Source organism: Pinus tabuliformis, chromosome 3_2 (assembly GCF_031772625.1).
Source record: "Pinus tabuliformis cultivar Carrire ecotype Pingquan chromosome 3_2, CPIR1, whole genome shotgun sequence".
Lineage (NCBI taxonomy): Eukaryota > Viridiplantae > Streptophyta > Pinopsida > Pinales > Pinaceae > Pinus > Pinus tabuliformis.
In genome coordinates, this window is record NC_142302.1 from 448,042,062 (window position 1) to 448,066,934 (window position 24,873).

Sequence of the window (24,873 nt, forward strand, 5' to 3'; positions counted from 1 at the left end):
AGGGCGGACCTTCAGTGTAAAGTCTTATTTTTGTTTTACCCGGATACAATCTGTGCATAAGCAATGGGTATACTCACTTTTTTCCCAGATAAAAAAAAAACAGATCCAATTCTAGGAACTAAAAGAAATATTCAACTAGGAATCCCAGCCCCAGGGCAGAAATCCTGCTCAGCATATAAATTCATTCTGCAAGCCAGTCCTGCCCTAACCAGAAAAGTCCAGGGACCACCTCAGCTTGACTAAAGCTTGTGGCAGTCCCAAGCAATAATTTGTTTAGATTGCTGAATATATACCATCATGACTGGAATATAGTTGAATATATACTGATATGCCTTCACAAAAGTTGCACCGGTAATAGGCCAATACAGAAGATAACCTCCCACCTGATCCAAGCAAGAACACTTCCCAGGACAACTAAGACTTGTTGTCTCCCAAAACAAATGGTCCAAACCAGATAATCCATGAAATTGCTAGCTTGTAACTTTATCACTTCGACAGTCCAAGCCAATGGACCAGAGGCAGACCTGCTATATTGTAGATGTGTAGCAGCAAGAAAGCTCCTGGACTCACCAGCTATATGTTCATCTTTTGTCTCTGACAGACCTCTTAATGCTTTACCAACTGAAAACATGCCAGTTGCGTACTTCCAACACATTAGACACCAATAGCTTGTACAAGTCACAATAAAGCCGAAACTGAAGGTAGTGACCAAAGTCAACATCCCACATTAAATCAGTTGCATAGCATTTCCCCACTCTGCATCAAAATGATAAGCATCCAATTTCAGCCACTTTCAGACAGTATTTGAGTATACCTATTGAAGTAATAAAGTTCAAGAATAAATTGCCATATCAAATTGAAATATCTACTACAGTTACATTTACATATTATAGAATTTGAAACCAGGAGAGAATGCATGATTAATTACTCTGATGTGCTGCAATTTTAGAATTTATCACGATGACCAATAAAATGTACAACATGACCAACAATAAGAACCCTAGGTCAGTATACTATACACCCATCTAATCCACCAATAAATTTCTGAACTAATCAACATAGTTGGAAAAAAAGCAGGCCCCTACTGAGAACATCCGAATTTCTAATTGACAGATCATGGATGAAAACTGGTTTATCATTTTCCTTGCAACAGAAAGTTGTCTCTAGAATCTATAGTACCTAAATTAAATCCTTAGAGACTACAGAGAACAAATAAAAGGACAATTGCAATGCTATATTATATATGAAACAATGGAAAACTGTTGAGAGAAACCAGTAACAATGCCAGATAGGAAATGCTAAAGGAAGTTTCCAGGCATATGTAGTCTGACGATATACCATATAACTCCTTGATCAGAACTGCATAAAAGGTAAGATAATGGTTGCCAGTTGCAGGTAGCATCAGGAACCAATATACTGAGAACTACGGTCCAGTATTGAGCTAACAATCCTATTATGAAATAATCATTTATTATAAGCACATGTTATTCAGCCAGTTGTTTCTTGTCCTACCTATTTGATAACCAGGTACAATTTTCTCAGGACTAGACTGAAAGTTACGGATATAATTTAATGAAATATTTGATTAAATTAGTGATCAAAACTCCAGCAAGATCCAGATGTCGCTAGTAGCATATCACCAGCACAGTCAACCTGTGCTTTGTAGATAATTATAACATTGTTTATGGACTCACCTTTCGATTTATTAGAGAAGACAGAAAAATGCAGGTCAAGAAGGAAAGATAGCATCCTTGAGAACCAGGTATAAGCACAATATCCTTGAGAATCATTTATATAAGCACATGTTATTCAGCCAGTTGTTTTTTGTCCTACCTATTTGACAACCACGTAATTTTTTCTCAGGACTAGACTGAGTGAATTATATAAATTTAATAAAATATTTGATTATAGTAGTGAGCAAGACTCCAGCAAGATCCAGATGTGTCTAGTAGCATATCACCAGCAGAGTCAACCTGGGTTTTGTTGATAATTATAGCATTGTTTATGGACTTACCTTGTGATTTATTTAACAAAACAGAAAAAAGGAGGTCAGAAAGGAAAGAAAGACCAAAACAGAATCAATAATATCCTTCAAAACCATGAATCAACAAAACCCAGAAAACATTTAAGATCACATAATTCTTACCATCTCCATTAAACTTAAGAACCAGATCCAGATTTCTGAACCGCAACCCAAACCTGCTTCTGAAAAAACCATCAGATAACAAAACACAAATCAATACAAAAGAATGGTCAATACCATTCTTTGAAAACGGAACAAAGACACTTTGCAACCACGTTAAATTGAAAATAGATTGTGATCAAATCCACTACTATTAACCCAGTATATCTCACCTCATGGTTTCCATAGCCCGAAGCACCACCTCGCTTGGAAGATTTTGACTCGGATGCAATAAGAGAACTGTCCAATTCCTTTAATCCTAATGGCAGTGGGCGCCTCATAATTTGTCTGTGATTTCCTGCTTATATACACACACATATATCCGAACATCATAAATAAGCCATAAATACAAAAAAATGTTCTGGATTTCTCAATGCCCAATTATTTGACCTTGTAAGTAACGGCTCAAACATATCTTTCCACTAAACCAAAGAGAGAATGAAAGGGAAAAAAAAGCATACTAAACTCACCATTTTCTCCAGTCCTGCTTGTCATCAACATCTCACTTTTCTGTTCTCCCTGAATTGAAGATTGCTCCAAGCAAGGCACAAAATTAGTGTTACTGTTCATACGATTTGACCGGACAATTTGAGCACCTGTTGAATCAACAAGACGGGATTTCCCCAGAGCTCCAGATGGATTGGGACTAAAATTATCCACTGATAAATTATCCTCTATAGAAAAATCTGTTAACCCAAGGGTTGGTCCATGATGGAACTGAGAAACCCCTTCAACATTAATTTCGGATCTTATGGGCACTACCACATCGGATGACAGCTGTGTGCCGTCAAAAGAAATATATGGCTGAGATTCATCTGCACCAAAAGCTCCATCAGAGCGTCGACGAGGAGTCCAAACGGGGCGATCAGGCCTGTCCTTATTCCTCATCCGTCTATCATGTTTTTCAGCTATATTTGCAACAGCATGCAAATCAATTGTAGCCAGCTTCTCATCTAAAAATTGTTTAGTATTTATATCAGAGAAATCTCATTGATTAGTCATTAGGGAACTGCTGAGAAAATTAGACTAGTATTTCAGATTAATCAAATAACAAGACACCTAGAATGTTGCATACCTTTTTGTGCATATGACACTTGATTTTGCTGCTCAGATTGCAAGTTTGCAAGTGACTGAGGTTGCTGAAAGTCCTTATTTACTAAAATGCCTTTCACAGTTCTCCCACTAGGCTCACGGCGTTGATGCAGTTTGAAGGATGTTAATGGAGATCCTCTAACAGGAGATGTCATTCCCTGCTGATTCACTGATCCACCATGATGTTGTGCCAAGGAAACGCCTTTGATAGATGACATTTGTCGTTTTTGAGGTTGAACAGCAACACCGATACTATTTGAGAAGGATGCCTCAGTAATACGTCCCTGGCAATCACAAAAATGTGACCAAAAGAAAACAACTCCCAACTACTAACCAACATTATTATGCCCTCACCTAGACATATAAAAGCAAACATTCAACTAAGTACCATCCATTTTACAACAAACAATGCAACAAACTATTACAGACTGAAAATACCAGTGTTATCAGAACTGGCCACTCAGGCCAGTTTGGAGGGAAAACTGGTTCGGTCAGGTGATTCAGGCCATTTTTGCCTGGTTTGGTTTTGAACCAACCTTTAAGAAGTAAGAACCAAACCATCCAGTTCTGTATGGTGTGGCTATGAACAACCATAACTTTTTTTAAAGCAATAATATTAAATTACATTATTTCCAAACACAATACCCAGCTCTAGGGCCCTACTAATGCCATTTAAAGAAATTTTATATGGAGAAAATAGAATTTTAGATCCCATTCAACATTCAGCAGACTTGACAGTTTTCTGGATTTCAGGATTGCAATGCTTCCATGTTTCCATGTTTCCATGTTTCCAAGTTTCAACATTCAGCAGACTTAACAGTTTTCTGGATTTCAGGATTGGCAGATTTGCAATGTTTCCATGTATTATGTCATGTATGAGGGCACAAAACTGGTATTTAATCTACAGCACCGAGCCCTCTATGTAGCTCAAAGAGGGTGGCATTAATAATTGAACTCCTCTGTCATGTCCCTAGTAAAACGGTACCCTTCACTCGAAAAATGTCTGATTTGGCATGTTAAGCTTTTTCTCTTGAAAAGTGTAGCTTGGGAGGTATGCCCACAAACCTTGAGGTACTAGGTTTGTGGGGAGTTACCCACAAAAATGAGTTTTTGTGGGCAAAGTACCCAAGCGGTGGGCTTTAGACCCAATGTTTTGGGCTAAAGACCCAAAGATAACATTTGTTTATTCTATTTGTTGTATGAAGGCACTTTTGATGGACTAAAAGGGCACCTAAAGGCAACAATGGAGAGATATAAATAAAGGAGACCTAGACGAGGTCTCAACACATCATAGCACTCATCTTTGTTAATGATAGCAACAACGACAAGCTGCAGATCAGCTAGAGAGGTCGAGTAAGTTGTTATGATGCCCTAGAAGGAACGCCGAGTTTCTTGCATCTCTGTTTTTCTGAAGTTCTGAAGCCAAGTATCAGTGCTGGGTGAATTTTGTTCATGCCCTAAGGAGGAAGAGGTTGCCAGTATTCGAAGGTCATTCTGCTCAGGGAAGAATATCTGAACCCTAGGAGGAGGACACAGAAAATACTTGAAGGCTGATCTGTCCAAAGAAAGTGGGCCGAAGCCCTAGAAGGAGGCACCTAAGCCTCAGGTTCTTGAACAGAGAGAGCCAAGCCACTGATATCGCCACCCAAGAGCTGAGGGAGACATTCTGAGGAGGTCCGAGCTGGTTGTGCCTAGGCCACAGGCCTAGTAGGAGGCCAAAAAGCCTCAGACTGTGTACAGACAAACCAAGAAGTTCCAGCACTATAGGTGACCAGCAAATGAGTTGTTATTCTGTGGTTAAGTAATTGCTGAGGTAAATTGTTGAAGATTGTCTAGCAAAGGAGGGTTTGGTTAAATAATTGCTGAGGTAAATTGTTGAAGATTGTCTAGCAAAGGAGGGTTTGGACTGCTAGGTGTCAGTGACAAAAGAAGGCTGAAAGGATTGTTGTTGAAGGATCTACATCAGCTAGTAAGTTTCTTATTTTTGTCATTGTTATTGGGCAGACTGAGGATCAAAGGACAGACCTCAAGCACTAGTGTATTCTGTGTATACTAGTGTCTTGTATCAGGGCTGTGTAAGGGCCATGATCCCTGGCACAGGACCCCTATGTTTGTTTTATTGAAGGACCAATAAAAACAAGTTTTAGGCCTACAAAATTGTGTACTTCATTGATTCACTGTTGTTACATTTCCGCTGTGCAAAGTGCTTGAAGTTGTGTATTTCAGTGTGTTTATGATTGTGATTAAACATTGACTTGATCTGAAGAAATAGTAAAAATCAATATGGTATCAGAGCTACTTTGAAGGGACAGCTGAATCAGAGTGTGCACATCAAATAGCTCAAAAGGGAGTTGGTTGACTTGTTGGTCAAGGACTAACAGCATGTTGAAGATGATTGTTGGCTTGAGATATGAGGATAGGTTGGATAGGTTATCCAACTATAGTCCTTGGAAGAAAGGATCAAGCTGGATCCCAATGAGTTGGAAGTATATGAAGGGTTGGATGTGAAGGCTAAGCTCATCATCCTAGATGGTGTCAAGAATCACTGGATACCTCATCTTACCAAGAAGAACACTGCACATGAGATGTGGAAGGCTCTTCAAGACTTTTTCCAAAATAAGAATGAGAACTAGCTGTTGGTATTGGAAGATAAGCTCAAGAACACGGAGATGTTGGATGGCAGGGGTGTCGCTCCGTATCTGACAAACATTTCTCAAGTTCCTGATGAGCTAGCTTCGATTGGGGATAACATTCCTGATTCTATGTTAGTGAGGACTGCTTTGAAGGGCTTCACCAAGGAATGGAAGCCATTTATCAAAGGGATTGTCACTCAAGATAAGTTTTCAGATTGGAAGAGGCTATGGGATGATTTCATCCACGAAGAACTTCGCGATGAGGACCTTCAAAAGAAGAATTCTGATGAAGAGAATATGGCTCTTGCTAGTAAGACTAAAGGCAAGGGGAAGTTCAACTGGCAAGGACTTGAGCAAAGTGAAGTCTCACATGTGGCTAGCATGGTCATTATCCAAGTGTCTGCGTAGGAAGAAAGGAGATAATGAGAAGAAGAAAAAGACAACAATATTTGCTTCCTCTGCAACCGAGCAGGATGATTTCGCGAGAAGATTCAATGATGAATTTTCTCTAGTCTCTCATTTCTCAAAGCACCACACATGCGAGGGTGATTGTTTCATTCACAATGAGGCGTCGAAGCATATGACAAGATTGTGGGAAGTATTTTTGACCCTAACGGAGTGGGACTCTAGTTTGCACATGAAGATTGGTGATAAGCATCAAAACATTGTCAAAAGGGCAGGGGTTATACCATTCAAGATGGATTCAAGAGAGCTACTACAAGTTCAAGACGTATTGTGGGTATCGGCGCTCAAATGCAACATGTTGTTTGTCTCAGTGATTGAGGCTAAGGGATTCAAAATATTATTCCAAGATGGGAAGGTGATACTCAAGACCAGTGGCTATAACTCCACATGAAGAAATCTTTGGAGTTAGGGAGAAGGGTCTATATAGGCTAAAGGGCAGGCCCATAGATCAAGGGAAGAACAAGCTTTCTGAGACTCAACGGAGTCAAGTTTGAGAAGGAGTTTGCAGATCTAGAGGGGGAATCTGCATCCCAAGAAGAGAGCATCGTCAAAGGGACGAAAGGAGACTTCCACACCTTACAAGGAAGAACCTTGGAATGGCATGAAGGCCTATGAGGAAAAGAAGAAGCGTGAAGCTTCTAGAATCTAATGGCAAGGATAATTTCAAAAAGAGTGTTGTTCACACTACAGGCTATGCTTTCATGACAAATTACAAAGCATACAATGAATGGAGAGCAGTCGTGCAGATGGGTAGTTGGCCTATATGGGAAAGATGAGATGCTTAGGAGGTATAGTAGTATTTCCCTCGCTAACAGGGAGCGCTGAAAAGTGTAACTTGGGAGGTACTCACGCAAACCTTGGGGTACTAGGTTTGTGTGGAGTTGACCCACGAATATGAGCCTTTTGTGGGCAAAGCACCAAAGTTGTGGGCTTTAGACCCAGTGTTGTGGGCTAAAGACCCAAAGGGCACCTAAATGCAACAATGGAGAGACAGAAATAAAGGAGACTTAGGAGAGGTCTTAACACATCATAGCACTCATCTTTGTGAAGGATACCAACAAGGAGAAGCCACAAATCACCTAGAGAGGTCGAGTAAGTTGTTATTTATGTATTAAGAAGGATCGATGCCCAAGAAAGAAGGTCGAGTTTCTTGCATCTCTATTTTGCTGAAATTCTGAGGCCAAGTATCAGTGTTGGCCAAATTCTGTTCATGCCCAAAGGAAGGCCGAAGCCCTAGGAGGTTGACACTACCAGTATTTAAAGGTTGTTCTACTCAAGGTCTGAACCCTAGGAGGACGCAGCAATCTTTGGAGGTTGATCTGTCCAAGAGGAAGGGGGCCAAAGCCCTATGAGGAGCCACCTAAACCTTAGATTCTTGAACAGAGATGGTTGAGTCACTGATCTGGCCACCAGAAATCTATAGGAGACATTCTGAGGAGGTCCGCGCTGGTTGTGACTAGGCCACAAGCCTAGTAGGAGGCCAAAAAAAGCCTCAGACTCTGTACATACTACAAACAAGCCGAGAGTCCCAGCACTATAGGTGCCCAGCAAATGAGTTGTTATTCTGTGGTTAAATGATTGTTGAGGTGAATTGTTGAATTATATCTAGCAAAGGGCTGACTTGTACAGTAATTTGAAGGGTTGATGATTGTGAGAAGCATGGTTCCAGGGGAGCTGGAACCTCATTCTGAGGCCTTTCTACCCTGCAATTTGTGAGGATCTACTTTGACCATCTCACAAGTTCATGTACACTCTTTGAATGTCCCTCCTCAACTTCTGCCCCTAAAAAAGGGAGATTAATAGGAGATCTAGAGCTTAGTTACCAAATTTGAGAGAATCAGGACAGTAACTTGGAAATCATTATCTGTTCGTCTCATTATTTGGAACAATTTGGTTTGCCTGGCACATTTGAAGAATTTGGCAACGAAGAACAGATATTGCTTAATTCATCATGTTTACTCTGTCGTTAGCAAGAATGTTTGAGGGAAACAACAGCAGATTCGATAGGAAACCATACAAAGCTTCAGTTTCAGCTCCCCCAAAATCCTCATAAGGATGACAGCACAATGCTCTATCATTTGGTAATGATGATAAATGTTATATATTGAATTTTGAAAGCTTGAAACTTTAAGATTGATGAATCATGAGACTCATTATGTTGTATGTTACTAACTTGTGGCGTGATTGATGAGAATTCTAACTTCTAGATGATTGATGTTATATGGTTCAATCCATGTTTTTATGTTTTTTATATCTAATTCATCATTCTACATGTTTTTGTTGACATATATGCATCAAAATATATAAAAATATATATTATATAAAATTTGCTCCCAAACCGGGAGCTTTTGAAAATGTCGCTCCTCGCTCATGCTCCCAGGTAACCTTGGTGAGAAGCTGAGCTAATGAGGAGCTGATTATACAGTGTTTCTTGAAGGACAAAGTGCATTGTGGACAGCTAGTATGCAGAGACATTAAAGGAGCAAATTTCTCTGTGAGCAAAGGAGGCAAAGCACTGCTAGGTGTCAGTGACAAAAGAGGGCTGAAAGAACTGTTGTTGAAGGATCTACATCAGCAAGTTAGTTATTTATGTCATTGTTCTTGGGCAGATTGACAATCAAGGGACAGTACTAGTAAAAACCAACATCTTCTATCTTATTTTAATGCTTAGAGGGTGATATTGATGATAAGGATCCAAATATAGGAAGGATTTGAAGATATGTAGTTATTTGTTGCAGTTTGACTTTTTTTTAATCTCAAGATGCCATTTAGAGCCTCTTCATTGCTGTATTCTTGGCTCAGAGATGCATTGCACTTGATGCTATTTTCATTATATGTGTCCTTGCTATATAGTATATACATGAGAACCTTTCAATATTTCTGTATAATCGTTTGGATTCATATAGATGCACATGAATTTTTTTTTTCAAAATTTTGAATGTTTAAGTATTTTGGTCAACTGGTTTTTTGGTCCAATTTTAGCCCTGTTCACCTTTAAAGGTTGACCGGTTCAATGAGAAGTACAATTCTAATAACATTGGAAGATATGGGTCACCTAGAAGTTTAATTTCCAGAAGGGATCAAGAAAAAAAATAAATACCATTAAAATAGGCTGCAATATTATATCAAAAAACTCCATTTGGAAAAAACAAGCCCTGCTCAAACTTTGTCAACACAATCAACCTAGAAAAAATTAATCAAATGACCTTGTTGCTGCAGAAAGACCTTACAGGCTGACCTAGCAACAATATTATTGCCACAAAACATTGACTTATACCAAATATAACCACACAAAGCAGTAAACCTTGATTGGTAAACACAATGTATTTGAAGTTTTCTAATGTTATCCAAAAAATGGAAAAAAAAAGTTTCAACACTGGAACAGATTCCCCTTAGAGAGCATCTTCACACTTGTTTCTTATCTTCATACTTTGGATCTCTTCGTGACAAGGCACAGCTTTACATGGCTGTTTGTTCTTCTGAGGAGACTGGCTCATCTAATTTTATGCGGCAGAGCCATTGTTGATTATTCTGAGACCTCTCTACCCTGCAATTTGTGAGGATCTACTTTGACCATCTCACAAGTTCATGTACTCTCTTTGAATGCCCCTCCTCACCTTAATTCATCATGTTTACTCTGTCGTTAGCAAGAATGTTTGAGAGAAACAACAGCAGATTCGATAGGAAACCATACAAAGCTTCAGTTTCAGCTCCCGCAAAATCCTCATAAGGATGACCGCACAATGCTCTAACCTAATTCTACAAAAACATAAAAAAATAATTTCAAGACAAATGGACTCTGTGCTTCAAAAGCCAGCCAAACTGGAACCCAAACCAGTCAGATTGAACCTAATAGAGGACAAAGCAGCCAGTTCAGGACAGAACTAGTCAGATCGGCCAGTTCAACCAGTCCAACACTCGTGACATGAATATATTTTCTTAAATACAATTTTTATATTTTTATGTCTTTTAGTAAACCATTTCATGAACCAAGTCTCAGTCAATTCCCATGTGAGTCCAATCTGAGCCTAGGTCTATTCCAATTCCAATTCCGACTTTTAAATGGTTCGACTCAAAGGATGAAGGCAGTAAGAGGAGGTCCATTGTCACCTTGATTGCCTACCAAGGAGGGATAGACAACTTTCAAAACTTCTGCTGGATTTACTAGGGAAAGTCGGACTTCTGCAGGATTTACTAAGAAAAGTGGGTGTAAGACTGATTTTGATCCCTTTATGTCAACCTTGAATGAGGTGATGAACAAAGATGGCATTGTTCAAATCTAAATATTGGAAAAAAAATGCATATTTTTAATGCATTGTAACCAATTTTTCCAGTATTAGATTTTCTTCATTTGTAACTATGGACTGGTGTAGTCATGGTGACCATGACAGTGATGCTGATTTTGATGATGATGATTGAGGAGCTACCTACTACCTTGTAGTTGTTTTGTATTTTCCATTGACATTGCTACTACCTATGTAACACATTGATTTTGATGACTTAATGAGAAAACTGCAGGTTCTTGTCTTTCTCCTATTGGATCATTGATGAATCTATCACACTTGTATTTGTATGCATAATGTTACATTGTACAACTCACAAATTTTAGATTTACAATGTAGAATCTAGATGTATGTTTGAAGTTGTATCATGAATACACCAGTCAATAGTTACAAATGAAGAAAATGCAGCAGAGGAGAGCAGTAATGGACTCATTAGTAATTTAGATATCATCCCGATTCATATATGTGGATATTCTAATTTCTAAAAAAATATGGATCATGCACAATATGCATATATATAATGTGTCCTCTATGTCATGTTTCTAAGGTGGTTGTGCCTCATGTCAAATACTCCTATATACATGTCCCTTGTATCACGTGTCCTCGTGTCATCTAACTTAGGTCCCAACTAAAAGACCCTTAATGAAAGGGCACTCATGCCTATTATTTATAAGAAGGCACTCATTTGTAATATCATATCATTCTCTCATACATTATTAAATATATTATTATTCCTAAATGTATTTCTTTATTGTATTCCAAATATTTTGGGTATTTAACTCGTGAGCCAGGTTTGATTATCACATTTGGTATGAGAGCTTCGTTTTTTATCACGGCCATTGACCATGTTTCATTCAAGCCTTGTCAAACCTGGCTTTTGGCCAACCCCATTTTCCAAAGTTCTCTAATCTTAGTCCTTGACCACAACCAACTCTTATTCTAAGTTGGAAATTTTGTGTTGAAGAAAAAAATAATTTGCTACGAATTCAAAGAAAACAAAAATCACTAAAGTTAAAGACAAACAATTATAAAGGAAAAGAAAAATATTATTCTATTGCTAAAATCTCTACATGGCATACACACTAAACTAAAAATCACTAAAGATAAAGACAAACAATTATAAAGGAAAGGAAAAATATTATTGTATTGCTAAAATATCTACAGGTCATACGCACTTCTTGTCGTACATAGTTGTAGTTCACATATTCATCAAAATTCCACACATCCATCGTGCAATTCACACAATTTCCATTCTTACTCAATAAAATTTTCCATACAACAATTGTACTCTGTCAATTTTGTCCTACTTCAGTGACTAGCATCGATGCAATCTTATTGAGATACCAATCTCCTTAGTTAACCACCACCTATATAGGCACCAACCTAAGTCCTTCATACACATAGCACTTTTGACATCACGTACATGCTCATACTTCATGCATTTCTCAGCATCATCATTTTCTTAATTTTAATAGTCCAATGCCTCTCCTTGTTTTATACCCCAGACATAGCTTCCAACCCAACCCTAGTCAGATTTAGCCTTCATGCCATAGCAAACCTCATAGTATTATTCCCTAGAATATAAAACTGACGCACTCACAACCCCAAAACAATGCACTTCACAGCAACATAGACCTTACTCCTTAATAACACCCCAACTCCTCCTGCACACCTCAAATCTCTTTTGTGCACTTGTACTTGGACATATGTAGTCTCCCCCATTTTTGACATCAATGACAATATTTCCAACATTGTTCAATTCAATTACAATACAATTGTTGTTGTAACAACCACCTTCCATACCTATTTCTACCACATTCTGTCGTTGTGCATACTCGCAACAATACACCTTTTCAAGTTAATTGGGCAAGAGTCATGAAAGGAAAAATTCCCACCATTGTACAAATCAAAAAATCGAGCCGTCATCTTTTTGAAGCCATCTTGGACATATCAAGACACAAGGACAAAGTCTAAATGTTGTACGATATTTGACTCGTGGTATTTCGCTAGCTAATATAAGTAAAGGGCATATTATACCTTAAACTCTAGGAAAATGTTGATTGACCATCTTGAATGGCATAATTATTGTTGTCCCTAGTTGATCTATCAAATTAGCTACCAAATTGGCGAAAACCAAAGTTGTAACCACTACCAACAGTTTGAAAAGAATTGGTCCCCGACATAATTATTGTGAGAAGACTTGCATTGAATGTCACAACCTTACATAAAAAGTGGCCTATCATCTACCACTGCCATAATAGCAATTTATATGAAAACAAGATATATCAATAAATGAATATATTAACTAAATTTAACGCTCTTAAACCATTATCTCAAATACTTTCATTCTTACATACCAAAAGGTATTACGTGGAAGGTATCTTTATATAAGATAAATCGAACAAGACATATATTTTAATATTGAAGTGGGCATTTATAAAGTGAATGAGATTCATCATCAAGGTCATATTGATAAAGATATTATTTGAAAAGAAACACAAGGGATTATTATATATTAAAATAGATATAAAAGTAACATTTTAGATATTACTTTCAATTATTTTTTGAAGGCCATTAATATAGTCAAAGAGAACTTAAGTAATATTATAAAAAGTGCACATTACTAAGATGAAAGGTTATAAGAGAATTTATCTTCACATTCACGAAAATAAAATAAAATAAAGAGATTATTAAAGAAAAGTTATATATATATATATATATAAAGTGGAAGCAAGAAGAGCCACAGAAAATTTTTAATTCGAAGGAAGTTTTGAAGTACAAGTTATAAGAAAAGAAAAGGTATTACAAAATAATACTTAAATCATAAATATGTTTTAGTGAAATATTACAAAAATTTTAAACGATAGCAAAATGAGTAAAAAGGAATATTTCCTAATACTAGAAAAGTTATGCTTCAAATCAAGGCAACACTTGTAGGGAAAGATATTACTATTTCTATGGCTCCTAGTGATATAACCTACTTACAACTAAACAATGGGGATTATAAATTTATATCACGATTCATTGTTAGATCTTTAAGGAGCGATGATGATGACATAATTATGGGTTCACCCTAAATGGAAATAGTAGGGTCTTTCATCTTAAATACGAATAAGTTTTTTACATTCTCCTACAAAAGAAAAAGATAACACTAAAGGATGTTATGTTGGAGTCAAATTCAATAACACCAAAAGTCCTTAAAAATATCTAAAAGGTAATCCTCCAAGGAAATCAAAAGTCAATGCAAAATATGCAAAATAAATTGACAAAATTATCATAGACAAAATAAAGAAACTTCTTGCATCAAAGACCAAAATGAAAAATTACTTACACAAATTAAAAAGCTTAAGAAGAATAAGAAGTCTTCAGGTAAAGAAGTCTAAGTTGTGGAAAAGGGAACAAATACAGATCCCATTAATCTCACGACTCAGAAAAATGTCAATCCAACTACAATGAAAACATACTCATGTTACCATACAAACAATGCAAATTCCAATGAAGATCTAGTCATCAATCAAGCAACATCAGCATATGAAGCAAATCATATAATTGAAGTAAGCCAAGAAAACATTACAGGCATGATGAGGGCAAATCAAGTTACAAGAACTCCTTATCAACATCCAAATCATAAGATCGCATATCTTAACCAATTTGTGTATCAACATCATTTAGTGTAACACTCCGCAAAAGATCAAATTAAGATGGTTAGATCATTTTTTGGTTCAACAATTTTGCTCAACACTACAAAGTTCATATCATCTCGTATCATCAAAGGTGAGTGATAGCTCCAAGAAAATAAGTGATGAAAAAACATTACAAGCCAAATATAGTCAACCCTTCCATAGCTATGTTTTGAGGACGAAGGATTTCTAAAGCAGAATACAACGTTATGAACATATATATATATATATATATATATATATAATGCAAATAATAAATAATAATAACTCAACTCCAAGGGTCAGCACAATTGGTCGAGTCCCCATTGTTAAAGCACCTTTGCTATTGGGAGGTCATGGATTCAATTCTCTCGACACTCAGGGTCAGGGTCCATGATCCAACCAAAAAGAAGTGATCCCTTTGGGTGGAACTACCTGGTACAAATATTCCATGGACATAGCAAACACTCCCACCTACTATTTAAAAAGGGGCCCTCGTTTATAATATCATATCACTTTCTCATACATTATTCAATATATTACTATCCCTAAATGGATTTCTCTATTGTATTTCATGGTGTTTAACTCGTGAGTCGAGTTTTATTATGAAAACTTTGATCATCCTCAAGGTGCAAATACAAAATAGGGTGGTTTAAAAAAGCAACACAATCTTGTTTCATGCATTCATGATAGGTTGTTCAAGGTTGTGGTACTCAAGGACATCTTGTAAACAAAATAATTATTTATGACTCTATAAGAGTGACATGTTTCTACCAAAGCCCTAAACAATATCCAAATATGGTTGAAGAATTGTTTGGAAATCTAGTTATCTAAACTCTTCGATGCTTACTCATGCATGCATTTCACGAGGTTAACTCTGGTATTGATGACCTATTGTGTTATATTCTATTTTTAGAGCACTTTCCTAATTTTTATCAATTACCGCAACAAACCTAAGGATATGGGACGCATACCAAAACGGGGCCCTCGTTTATAATATCATATCACTTTCTCATACATTATTCAATATATTACTATCCCTAAATGGATTTCTCTATTGTATTTCATGGTGTTTAACTCGTGAGTCGAGTTTTATTATGAAAACTTTGATCATCCTCAAGGTGCAAATACAAAATAGTGTGGTTTAAAAAAAGCAACACAATCTTGTTTCATGAATTCATGATAGGTTGTTCAAGGTTGTGGTACTCAAGGACATCTTGTAAACAAAATAATTATTTATGACTCTATAAGAGTGACATGTTTCTACCAAAGCCCTAAACAATATCCAAATATGGTTGAAGAATTGTTTGGAAATCTAGTTATCTAAACTCTTCGATGCTAACTCATGCATGCATTTCACGAGGTTAACTCTGGTATTGATGACCTATTGTGTTATATTCTATTTTTAGAGCACTTTCCTAATTTTTATCAATTACCGCAACAAACCTAAGGATATGGGACGCATACCAAGCTCACATTTTTGTGTTCAAGATCTCACAAGTTTTAACTAGATCTCTATACTCATCATAGAGCATATTCAACGGAGCTTCATCCAATTTGAGCAAAGCATCCAAAGAATTATCTAATAAAATATCCTCAAATTCTTTACAATAATTAAATATAACAAAAATTGAAACATGATTTACCACCTTTCAATCAACCAATTCTCCAAATCAGTAAAGAATGCAAGTGGGATGAACTACTAGAGCGTCCTATGTTGGTACATTATTGTGGCTAAGTTGTCGTTCTTATCTCTATCAAATATTGTTAGTGTGATATTGGGAGTGGAAGAGGTTCGGCTTGGGCTCTCAAGGTGGCTCAAGTGTCTAGAGGATGACAACATGTCATGGAATTAGAGTTCAAAAGTAGAAACTAGACAAATTGGCCAAACATGGGTAGGAGGGAGCTACACAATTCAGCTTAGGTACCACAATACTTATCATAGGAAAAGTGGTGTTGTGGGAAGTTTCTTCCACATTTTAGGAGAAGTGGACTCCTCTAGCACAAGTTCAACAAGGAATGTTAGTAAACTCAAGGGATAAAGATAGAGGAGATTTACACGAAACTTGTGCCATCTATTGTTGTTGGTGTTGTTGGTTGCAATTGTGATGCCCATATGCAAGCATTGGCAAAAGGTCACAAAGATGTGGATCCATGAGAAATTTCAAAGGTTATGAACTTCAATACTTCATATTTCTTTTATTATCCTTCATTAATCTCCAATATCATGGATAAGCAAACAAAAGTTAGCATGCTAATTCACTGAGAAGATTGTATGGAATACTCATATGTTGAAATACATAGTCTAGAATAACAAATTGTGTCAACACTGAATTAACTTTTCTCCAATCATGTCCACAAACATCTTCAAATCACGCCGAAATTTCTCAAATTACATCTCAAACCAATCTAGATGTTCACGAGGAGTGTATATGGAAGCTTTTATACCCAATTCCTTGTTGAACCAATGCTACAATGGAAGTTCCACAAGAAGGATGAAACAATCCTTTTTACCAAGGGTGTGCACCCAATGATTTATAGTGCACACAAGCTTACAATCCCTCATCAATGTCAAATAATTTCTCAATTTCAACAAGGAGCACCATACGCAATCACAACATAGTGATTTTCACGTTGTAACTGGATTTTTTTTATATCAAATCATCAATCTATGGAGGTGTACATGGATTCTATGCCACAAGAAAAAGTCGAAGCATCTCAAAAGCATCATTGATTGTGCTCATTATTGGAAAATGTAACTATGTTCAGTCTTCATTAATTTACTGAAGTCATTATGTAACATACTTGTCAAAAAAAATAAAGAAAATATTTTTTTTATTATTATTGTGACTTATTAAGGCATGGGTTTCATGCTTGGTTCACCATGTTTTAGGTCAAAGTCCCCATTGAGGACATCTAGGATTTATTCTGAGTCAATAGAATCATTGTAGAGACCCTTCTTGGGCTTTTGAATCATGTAAAAAGGTTAAGTATTGAGCCAAATATGATTTATGTAACCTCCACACCATGTCAGCCTAGAAGAAGATCAAGTCGACCTAAGGGCCCTATTCGACCTCACATGGAGCCTATAAAAGCAAGCTCATCGAATTCATTTGGATCATCATTCTCACACACAAGTTCGAAATCTCTTGTAGCTAGGAAAAAGTGTGAAATCCTCTTGTAGTTGGGAAAGAATCCGAAGTCTGTTGCCGGGAAGCCAAAATGAATGCGAGTTTAGGGAAGTCCAAGGAGAAAAGAAAACTCGAAATATTGGTGTTTCTCTCTCTCTGTTTCGTGGTCTAGATTGGGAGATCAAAGTCTCCTAAATTTCATTGTTGCCAGAAGTTGCTACCTAGTTGAAGTTGCTAGAAGGGGTCGAAGATTTGGGAGGTTGACTTGGTGTGGAGGGAAGGTTTGGTCTTGGTCTAGGGTGAAGTGTCTCAAAGAATACAATTGAAAGGAAGAATTATCTTGACTGGGTTTTCCCCTCGAGGGGGGTTTTGCCCTGGCATGTGCCTATATCTTGTGTCGCTTGTTTTGTGATCTTCATACACACATAATATGTTAATTGCTTAATGAAAGATAAGATAATAAAGAAGTAAAAGAAGCCAACACACTCACAAGTAGTTATCAAGAAAAGAGAATCAAACCCTGATATAGTTACTTTGATTTTCCAACATGGTATCTGAGCTAAGGTCAGGAAGAGTCGAAGATCACTTCGTTGGCATGTATTCTCCCTCTATCATGAACTACATAAGAATGGGTTTCAACACTACTGGAAGTTGGATGAAGAAGGTCATCTAATACTTTTTCAACAAGGTCAAGGGTCAAGGATTCTTGGTTGCTATTACAGGTTCTCTCACTGATGACTATGATGTTAGAGGCGTAGGATCAACATCGTTGAAGCTGGATAATGGATCAAAGTTGCATTCTATATGTTCCAAGTTTGAAAAAGAATTGTTTTTTATTGTTTAGAAGATAAAAGGGAAAGGATTGTTTTTGTTGATGGAAAAGTATTGGTTTGGGAAAAAGACTCTAGTATTGATAATGCTAGGGTTATTGTAGTTCGTGAAATTAGTGAAACCAAGTCTAAAGAGATATTAGACCTCATCCATTCCGATGTGTGTGGGTCCATGTTTGACAAATCACTTTGAGGTCATCTCTACTATGTAACATTCATTTATGGCCATTCTAGAAAGACATGGCTCTACCTCATCAAGACAAAGATGAAGTATTTGATAAGTTCAAGGAGTTTAGGGTTGAAGTGGAAACCCTAACCGAAAGTAAGGTAAAAACTTTGAGGTCTGACAATGGTGGGAAATACACTTCTAAGGAATTGATTGCATATTGCAAGGACGCTGATATTAAGAGAGAGCTCATTGTTCCCTTTTTATCCTGAACAAAACAAATTGGCCGAAAGAAAGAATAGGTCAATTAAAGAAGGCATTCAAACTATTCTCCTTGATCAAGATCTACCAAAGTTCTTATGGGAAGCGGCATCGATGACAGTCGTATACATTCAAAATAGGACTCCTCATGAGAGCCTTGATAATACAACACCTGAAGAAGTATTCACAAAAAAGAAGCCATGTGTGGATCACCTTTGAATCTTTGGAAGTTCAGCATATATTCATGTTTCATAAGACATCTGCTATATTCTCAAAAAGTATGAAGGAGAACCTCCATTTGACAATATATTACTAACATTGTTATGTCTAGCTATATGGAATCATAATGATTCTTGTTTTGGGGTGATTCATCTCTTGATAAATCTACCCACCCCCTCCCATATTCTGAACTGATTTTGTAGAACCCTAGACAGGTTATGGATAACCCTAACCAAAGGGTATGCTAATGTGAATGTCTGAAACCCTAAACTGCTTAGGGATATTGTGAAATGCTATTTGAAGTTTGATGATGTCATGTTTGGGATTTTGCTATGATCTGAAAACCTAACTTGTTAGGGTTGAATGATAAGGTCTAAAATCCCAAACCTTTTTAGTTTTGGTAATGTTGGGTTTGTTATGTTTCTACATTGAAACCCTAGCTCATTAGGGTTTGGTGGAACCCTTATATTGTCTTAGAAATGATTTCCTCGGTATGTGTGTGTTTGTTTGATCTAACCCTAGTCAAATCAAGTTTGAATGTCCAACTCTTATTTGATATTTTCTGTGAAGTTGGGTTTGACTAACACATGATATGAATGTATTTGCATGATGATGAAATCTAGGCATATATAGATATGTCCTTTTGATTGAAACCCTAGCTTGGTCTAGGTCAAATGTATCAATATTGTTGGAGATATGGTATGCTTATGAATGATTATGAATTCCTAGATATATGTGTTGACCTAGAGGGTTGAATGATAAGGTCTAAAATCCCAAACCTTTGAAGTTTTGGTAATGTTGGGTTTGCTATGTTTCTACATTGAAACCCTAGCTCATTAGGGTTTGGTGGAATGTGTGAGCAAGACCCTTATATTGTCTTAGAAATGATTTCCTTGGTATGTGTATGTTTGTCTAATCTAACCCTAGTTAAATCAAGTTTGAATGTCCAACTCTTATTTGATATTTTCTGTGAAGTTGGCTTTGACTAACACATAATATGGAATGTATTTGCATGATGATGAAATCTAGGCATATATAGATATGTCCTTTTGATTGAAACCCTAGCTTGGTCTAGGTCAAATGTATTAATGTTGTTGGACATATGATATGCTTATGAATGATTATGAATTCCTAGATATATGTGTTGACCTAGTTATTGATGGTCATAAGTCTTAGGATTTAATGGAAATCCTTGTCTGAGATTCTAGGATGATGATATTTGGAAATCTAGGGTTTTGTAGCTAAACCCTAGTGAAGTTAAATTGTCTAGTATGTGTGATATAACAATTTGAAATCTATTAAATGATTGTTGAAAATGAAAATCTAGGGTTTTGTAGTTAAATCCTAGTAGTAACATTGTCTAGTGTGAAATGTAACAATCTGAGATCTATGTATTTAATGGTTCTTGAGATCGTGAAAATGGAATTCTAGGGTTTTGGAGTTAACCATTAGTCAAAGTAAAATCTTTGAAATATGATGATTTGAGATTTGTGTAAGTGGAATTCTGGGGTTTTGGAGTTGAACCTTAGTCGAAGTAGAAATCTTTGATGAATGTTGACAATATGATAATTTGAGATTTGTGAAATATTGTTGAATTTTGAGTCTTGGAAGGATTTGATGACTGATCGAAAATTTAGGGTTTGCAACTAACCCTAGTGGACGTTGGTCAGGTTAATGACTAAGCTATGATTGACTTTGATTGATTCTTTTGTATGAAATCTAGTTTCTGTATGAAACCCTAGTGAGAAATCTAACATATGAATTTTGAAAAAGGTTGTTAGATACTATATAGATCTATATTTGTCTTAATTGTTTCTAGGTTTTGATATATGTTGTAGTAAGGTATGTCATACCTTTGGAAGACACATCGAAACCCTAGATGGAATGAAAGTTGTTATGAAGTAGTCTAGGGTTTTTGACTAAGTCCCTTGCAAAATGTATATGTCTCTTATTTGTAATCAAGTCTGGGTATCTGATATGTATAAATTTGAAATGTTTCCATGATTCTGTTATGGCTAACTTCATGCTTCTATATATTTGGTTGTACATGCTATCTAAGTTGTGCAAGTACACAATCTTCAATTTGGTGAAGATGCTTGTTGATAAGCATGATGAGGATGATAGTAACTCTGATGAAATGGTTGGAAGCAACGAAAGATTCTCTAATGACGAAAGAAGAAGAACTCCCTAAGTTAAGAGGGAGCTTGAATAGAAGGAATCTTCCTAGGACAAGAGGATGGTTGAGAATATTCGTTGTATAGAAATGATTAAATCCTCTCTGTTGAAGAGGGAATGACAGATATGACTCTCTGCTTCAAGTGTCATGCACTAGACCAGGGCTAGCAGCTGTAAGTTTAGTGAAGGCCATGAGTAGGAGAAGGAAATTGGAGAATGGGTTTTGAGGTGCTACAGAAGAAGGAAAGCAACATCCGATTGAAGAATATGTTGTTACATATGAAGTAGGAAGAAAAACCAAGAATGATGACCCCCTTCCATTTTTTAGGAAAGGCACCACCAAATTTCCATTTGAGAGTTATATAGGGGACAAGCAGCGAAAAGAAAGGCAATTTCACTTGGTCCAATGGACGAGATTTTTCAAAAAGAGAAACAGGAAGACTTGATCTCACCATTGCCTCCTTTTTCTATTAAAACTTCATATCCTTTAATGTTGCACGCTCACCTCTATTTATTGAGATATTCCGAGCTCTAACTCACGGGTCTCCATCATGGTATGTGCCCCCTGGTTCAGAGAAGCTTAGAACCACATTGTTGACGAAGGCAAAAAAAAGGTGCAAAAGATGCTTGAGCCTATTAAAGCATCATGGCCAACATTTGGGGTTAGCGTTGTTTCTGATGGATGGACAGATCCAGCAAGACACACACTCATCAACTTCATGGTGTCTTCCTTGAATGGTCCAGTTTTCTTGAAAGCAGTGAATACACTTGGAGTATACAAGGTTGCACAATTTATAGGTGAGTTATTTATTAAAGTTATTGAAGATGTACGTGTTGATTCTTGTGTGCAAATCACCTGTTTGCAAGGTTGCCGGCATGATTGTGGAAGCTAAATATCCACAAGTGTTTTGGACACCTTGCATTGTCCATTCATTGAACTTAGCACTGAAATCCATTGCTTCTGATGTGCTTTGGGTTGTTAACATTATTGAGGATGCAGAACATATCCGTAATTTTGTGCACAATCATACAAATGTCCTCACTATCTACAAGGAGTACAACAATCTATCATTGTTGAAGATTGCTGATACACAGTTTGCCTCTTCATTCATCATGTTGAAGAGGTTGAGGGAGGTCAAGACTGCTCTTGGGGCCATGGTTATTTCTGAGTATTGGTCGTTTTGGAGAAAGACATATCAAGTAGAGCCTCTAAAAGAGTGAAGGACACAGTGCTAGATGATGCTTGGTAGGAGAGGGTAGATCTAATTATTCAGATCATGGACCCTATCATTCTTTGCTTTGATTTGCAGATACAGACAAACCCATCCTAGGAGAGGTTTATGAGGGATGGGATTCCATGATTGAGTCTGTGAGGAGAATTATTCTACAGAGTGAGTGCCCCGAGTACGAGACATCACCAGAGGCCTTCTGTGGTACTATACAGGATATTCTTGTCAGCAGATGGGACAAGAATTGCACACCTTTACATTGTTTAGCTCACTCATTGAACCCAAAATGCTACAGCCATGAGTGGCTAAATGGTGGACCTTCCCGCAGATTCCCTCCTCACATGGATGGTGAAATCTCACAAGGGAAGAAAGATGCATTCAGGCAGGTTTTTCAGGATAGAGCATTGCTTGATGAGGTGGAGGATGCCATTGCAAAATTTTCCACTGGCACTAGTCGATCTGCAACATATGATGTGATTAGAGACAAGGGGGCTATGAAGCCCTATTCTTGTTGGGCGAATCATGGGGCAACAAGCCATCCTCTTCAACAGTTAGCCATGAGGCTCCTCTCTCAGGTGACTTCATCCTCTTGTTGCGAGAGGAATTGGAGCACATATGGGAATTTGTATAGTGTGAAGAGGAGCAGGCTTGAGCAGTCCAGGGCAGAGACAATGGTGTATGTGCACACCAACCTTCGTCTTATTTACCGGCAAAGGGAATAGTGGTTGAAGGGAAAGACAAAGATATGGGATGTCTTTCCTGATGATACGGGTCTGAACAGCTGTGTTGAGTTAGCATTGGCCAACATGGATCTCAACGATCCAGTGCTAGAGCCTGTTAGATTTGATGACGGTGATATTGTAGAGGGGTCATCCTCCACACCAGCAGATGCAGAGGCGACTATGGATACAAGGGAGGAGGAGGATGCAGAGAAGAGCAGTGGTGACCATGATGATGAGGACATTGATGTTGATTCTGATGATGACTATGAGGATTGATGACTCATGAGTCATGGACTACCTACTACCTTGAGGCTTGTATATCTGTAGTTGTTTTATATTTTCTATTTCTATTTGTCATTGACATTGCACTACCTATGTAACACATTTTGATTTGATGACTTAGTGAGAAAACTACAGCTGTCAATGTCTTTATCTTACTATCTTGTCTTTCTCCTATTGGATCATTGATGAATTGAATATGTATTATGATTTAACATTTATGAATTTAGAATTTATGATTCATTGATTTATCATTTATGATGTATGACAGTGACATGTATTTGAATTTTGTATGTACTATGCATGCTATAATGTTACTTACTTTGTAAACAGTAAAACTAACATCTAGATGAAGATCTATGTTTGAAATCAATGAATTTGAATAATTAATGAGAATTTGTGTAAGAAATATCTAATTTATATATATATATATATATATATATATATATAATAAAATAATATATAACGAATCCTACGCGTTACGTGTCCTGTTCCGGAGGGTCAACGTGTCTGAATCCAACACTCTAATCCCCATATCCTACGAATCCTGAATCCCCATGTCAGGTTACTTAGATCACAAGTAATTATCAAGAAAGGAGAATCAAACCCTAATATAGTTACTTCGATTTTCCAACACTCACTACCATTGTTTCAATCACTATTGTAATTGTCAAGTGGGCATGCATAAAAAACATAACAGATGACATGGGGGTGATGTATTTCGAAGATGTGCAATAAGGTATGTTGTCACAAGATGCATTGAAGAAAATAAGGAGCAAAATGGATCCCCTCCAAAACAATCACATATAATGCATCAATATATAAGTGCCTCAAGCTCATTGATCTAAAGAAAAGTGTGCCCAACCAATCTGATTCATGTCATTCAACAATAAGTTTTATACTAAGAGTGCAAGCACAAGAACGAACCGCAAAGATGCATGAGCACAAAAGGGAAGTATAGAGGTTGCCACTATACCATCCAAATACTCTTCATCATGAAGGTAGACGCCATAACATCAATCACTATATCAGCGAACTTGAAATTGTATTTCAAAGACAAATATCAAATAGCAATCAAAAGTGACAATCCCATCATGGTTTTTAAGGGAATGTGAAATTCATGTACAAAAATATGCGAGAAGACACATATCAAAATAGCATACAAGGTACATCAGTTTGAGTGGTCTCTAACCACCCATTGTAGCAAGACTCTCCTAGAACTATCAAAGGATTAGTTCGTCGTGCAAAGTTGTCACAACACCAAAGAGCTAGCTAGAAAAGACTTTTCCATTAATGCTCATGTGTAATGTTTGAATGCATGTATGAAAATGAGTGTGAACGTCGTATCGAAATCATCTAGCCTAAGTGTATTCAAGGCGTTGTTACAAAAATGAATGAGGCTAATACCAATTGTGTTCTCTATTCACCCATTGTCAAGAGAAATCCCTAGGATTGTTGAAGGAACACGTCATCATGCAGACTTGTCATGGCATCAGAGAATCATTACTAGTTGACTAGGCTCACTAGGAAAAAGAAGTAGAAGCATT

General features: G+C 37.0%; 1 protein-coding gene across 1 annotated transcript in view; it reads right to left on the minus strand.

Moving 5' to 3' along the window:
• Positions 1 to 307: 307 nt before the first annotated feature.
• The window catches only part of LOC149181237 (regulator of nonsense transcripts UPF3-like), a 56,489-nt gene continuing 31,923 nt past the window's right edge, over positions 308 to 24,873 (minus strand). Inside the window, exons 9-13 of the mRNA XM_089414125.1 lie at positions 3,258 to 3,558; positions 2,653 to 3,135; positions 2,356 to 2,480; positions 2,147 to 2,205; positions 308 to 756 (exon numbers count right to left, since the gene is read on the minus strand). Coding sequence (XP_089270251.1) covers positions 2,161 to 2,205; positions 2,356 to 2,480; positions 2,653 to 3,135; positions 3,258 to 3,558 — 954 coding nt within the window. The 3' untranslated portion in view covers positions 308 to 756; positions 2,147 to 2,160. The remainder of the gene's footprint in view (positions 757 to 2,146; positions 2,206 to 2,355; positions 2,481 to 2,652; positions 3,136 to 3,257; positions 3,559 to 24,873) is intronic.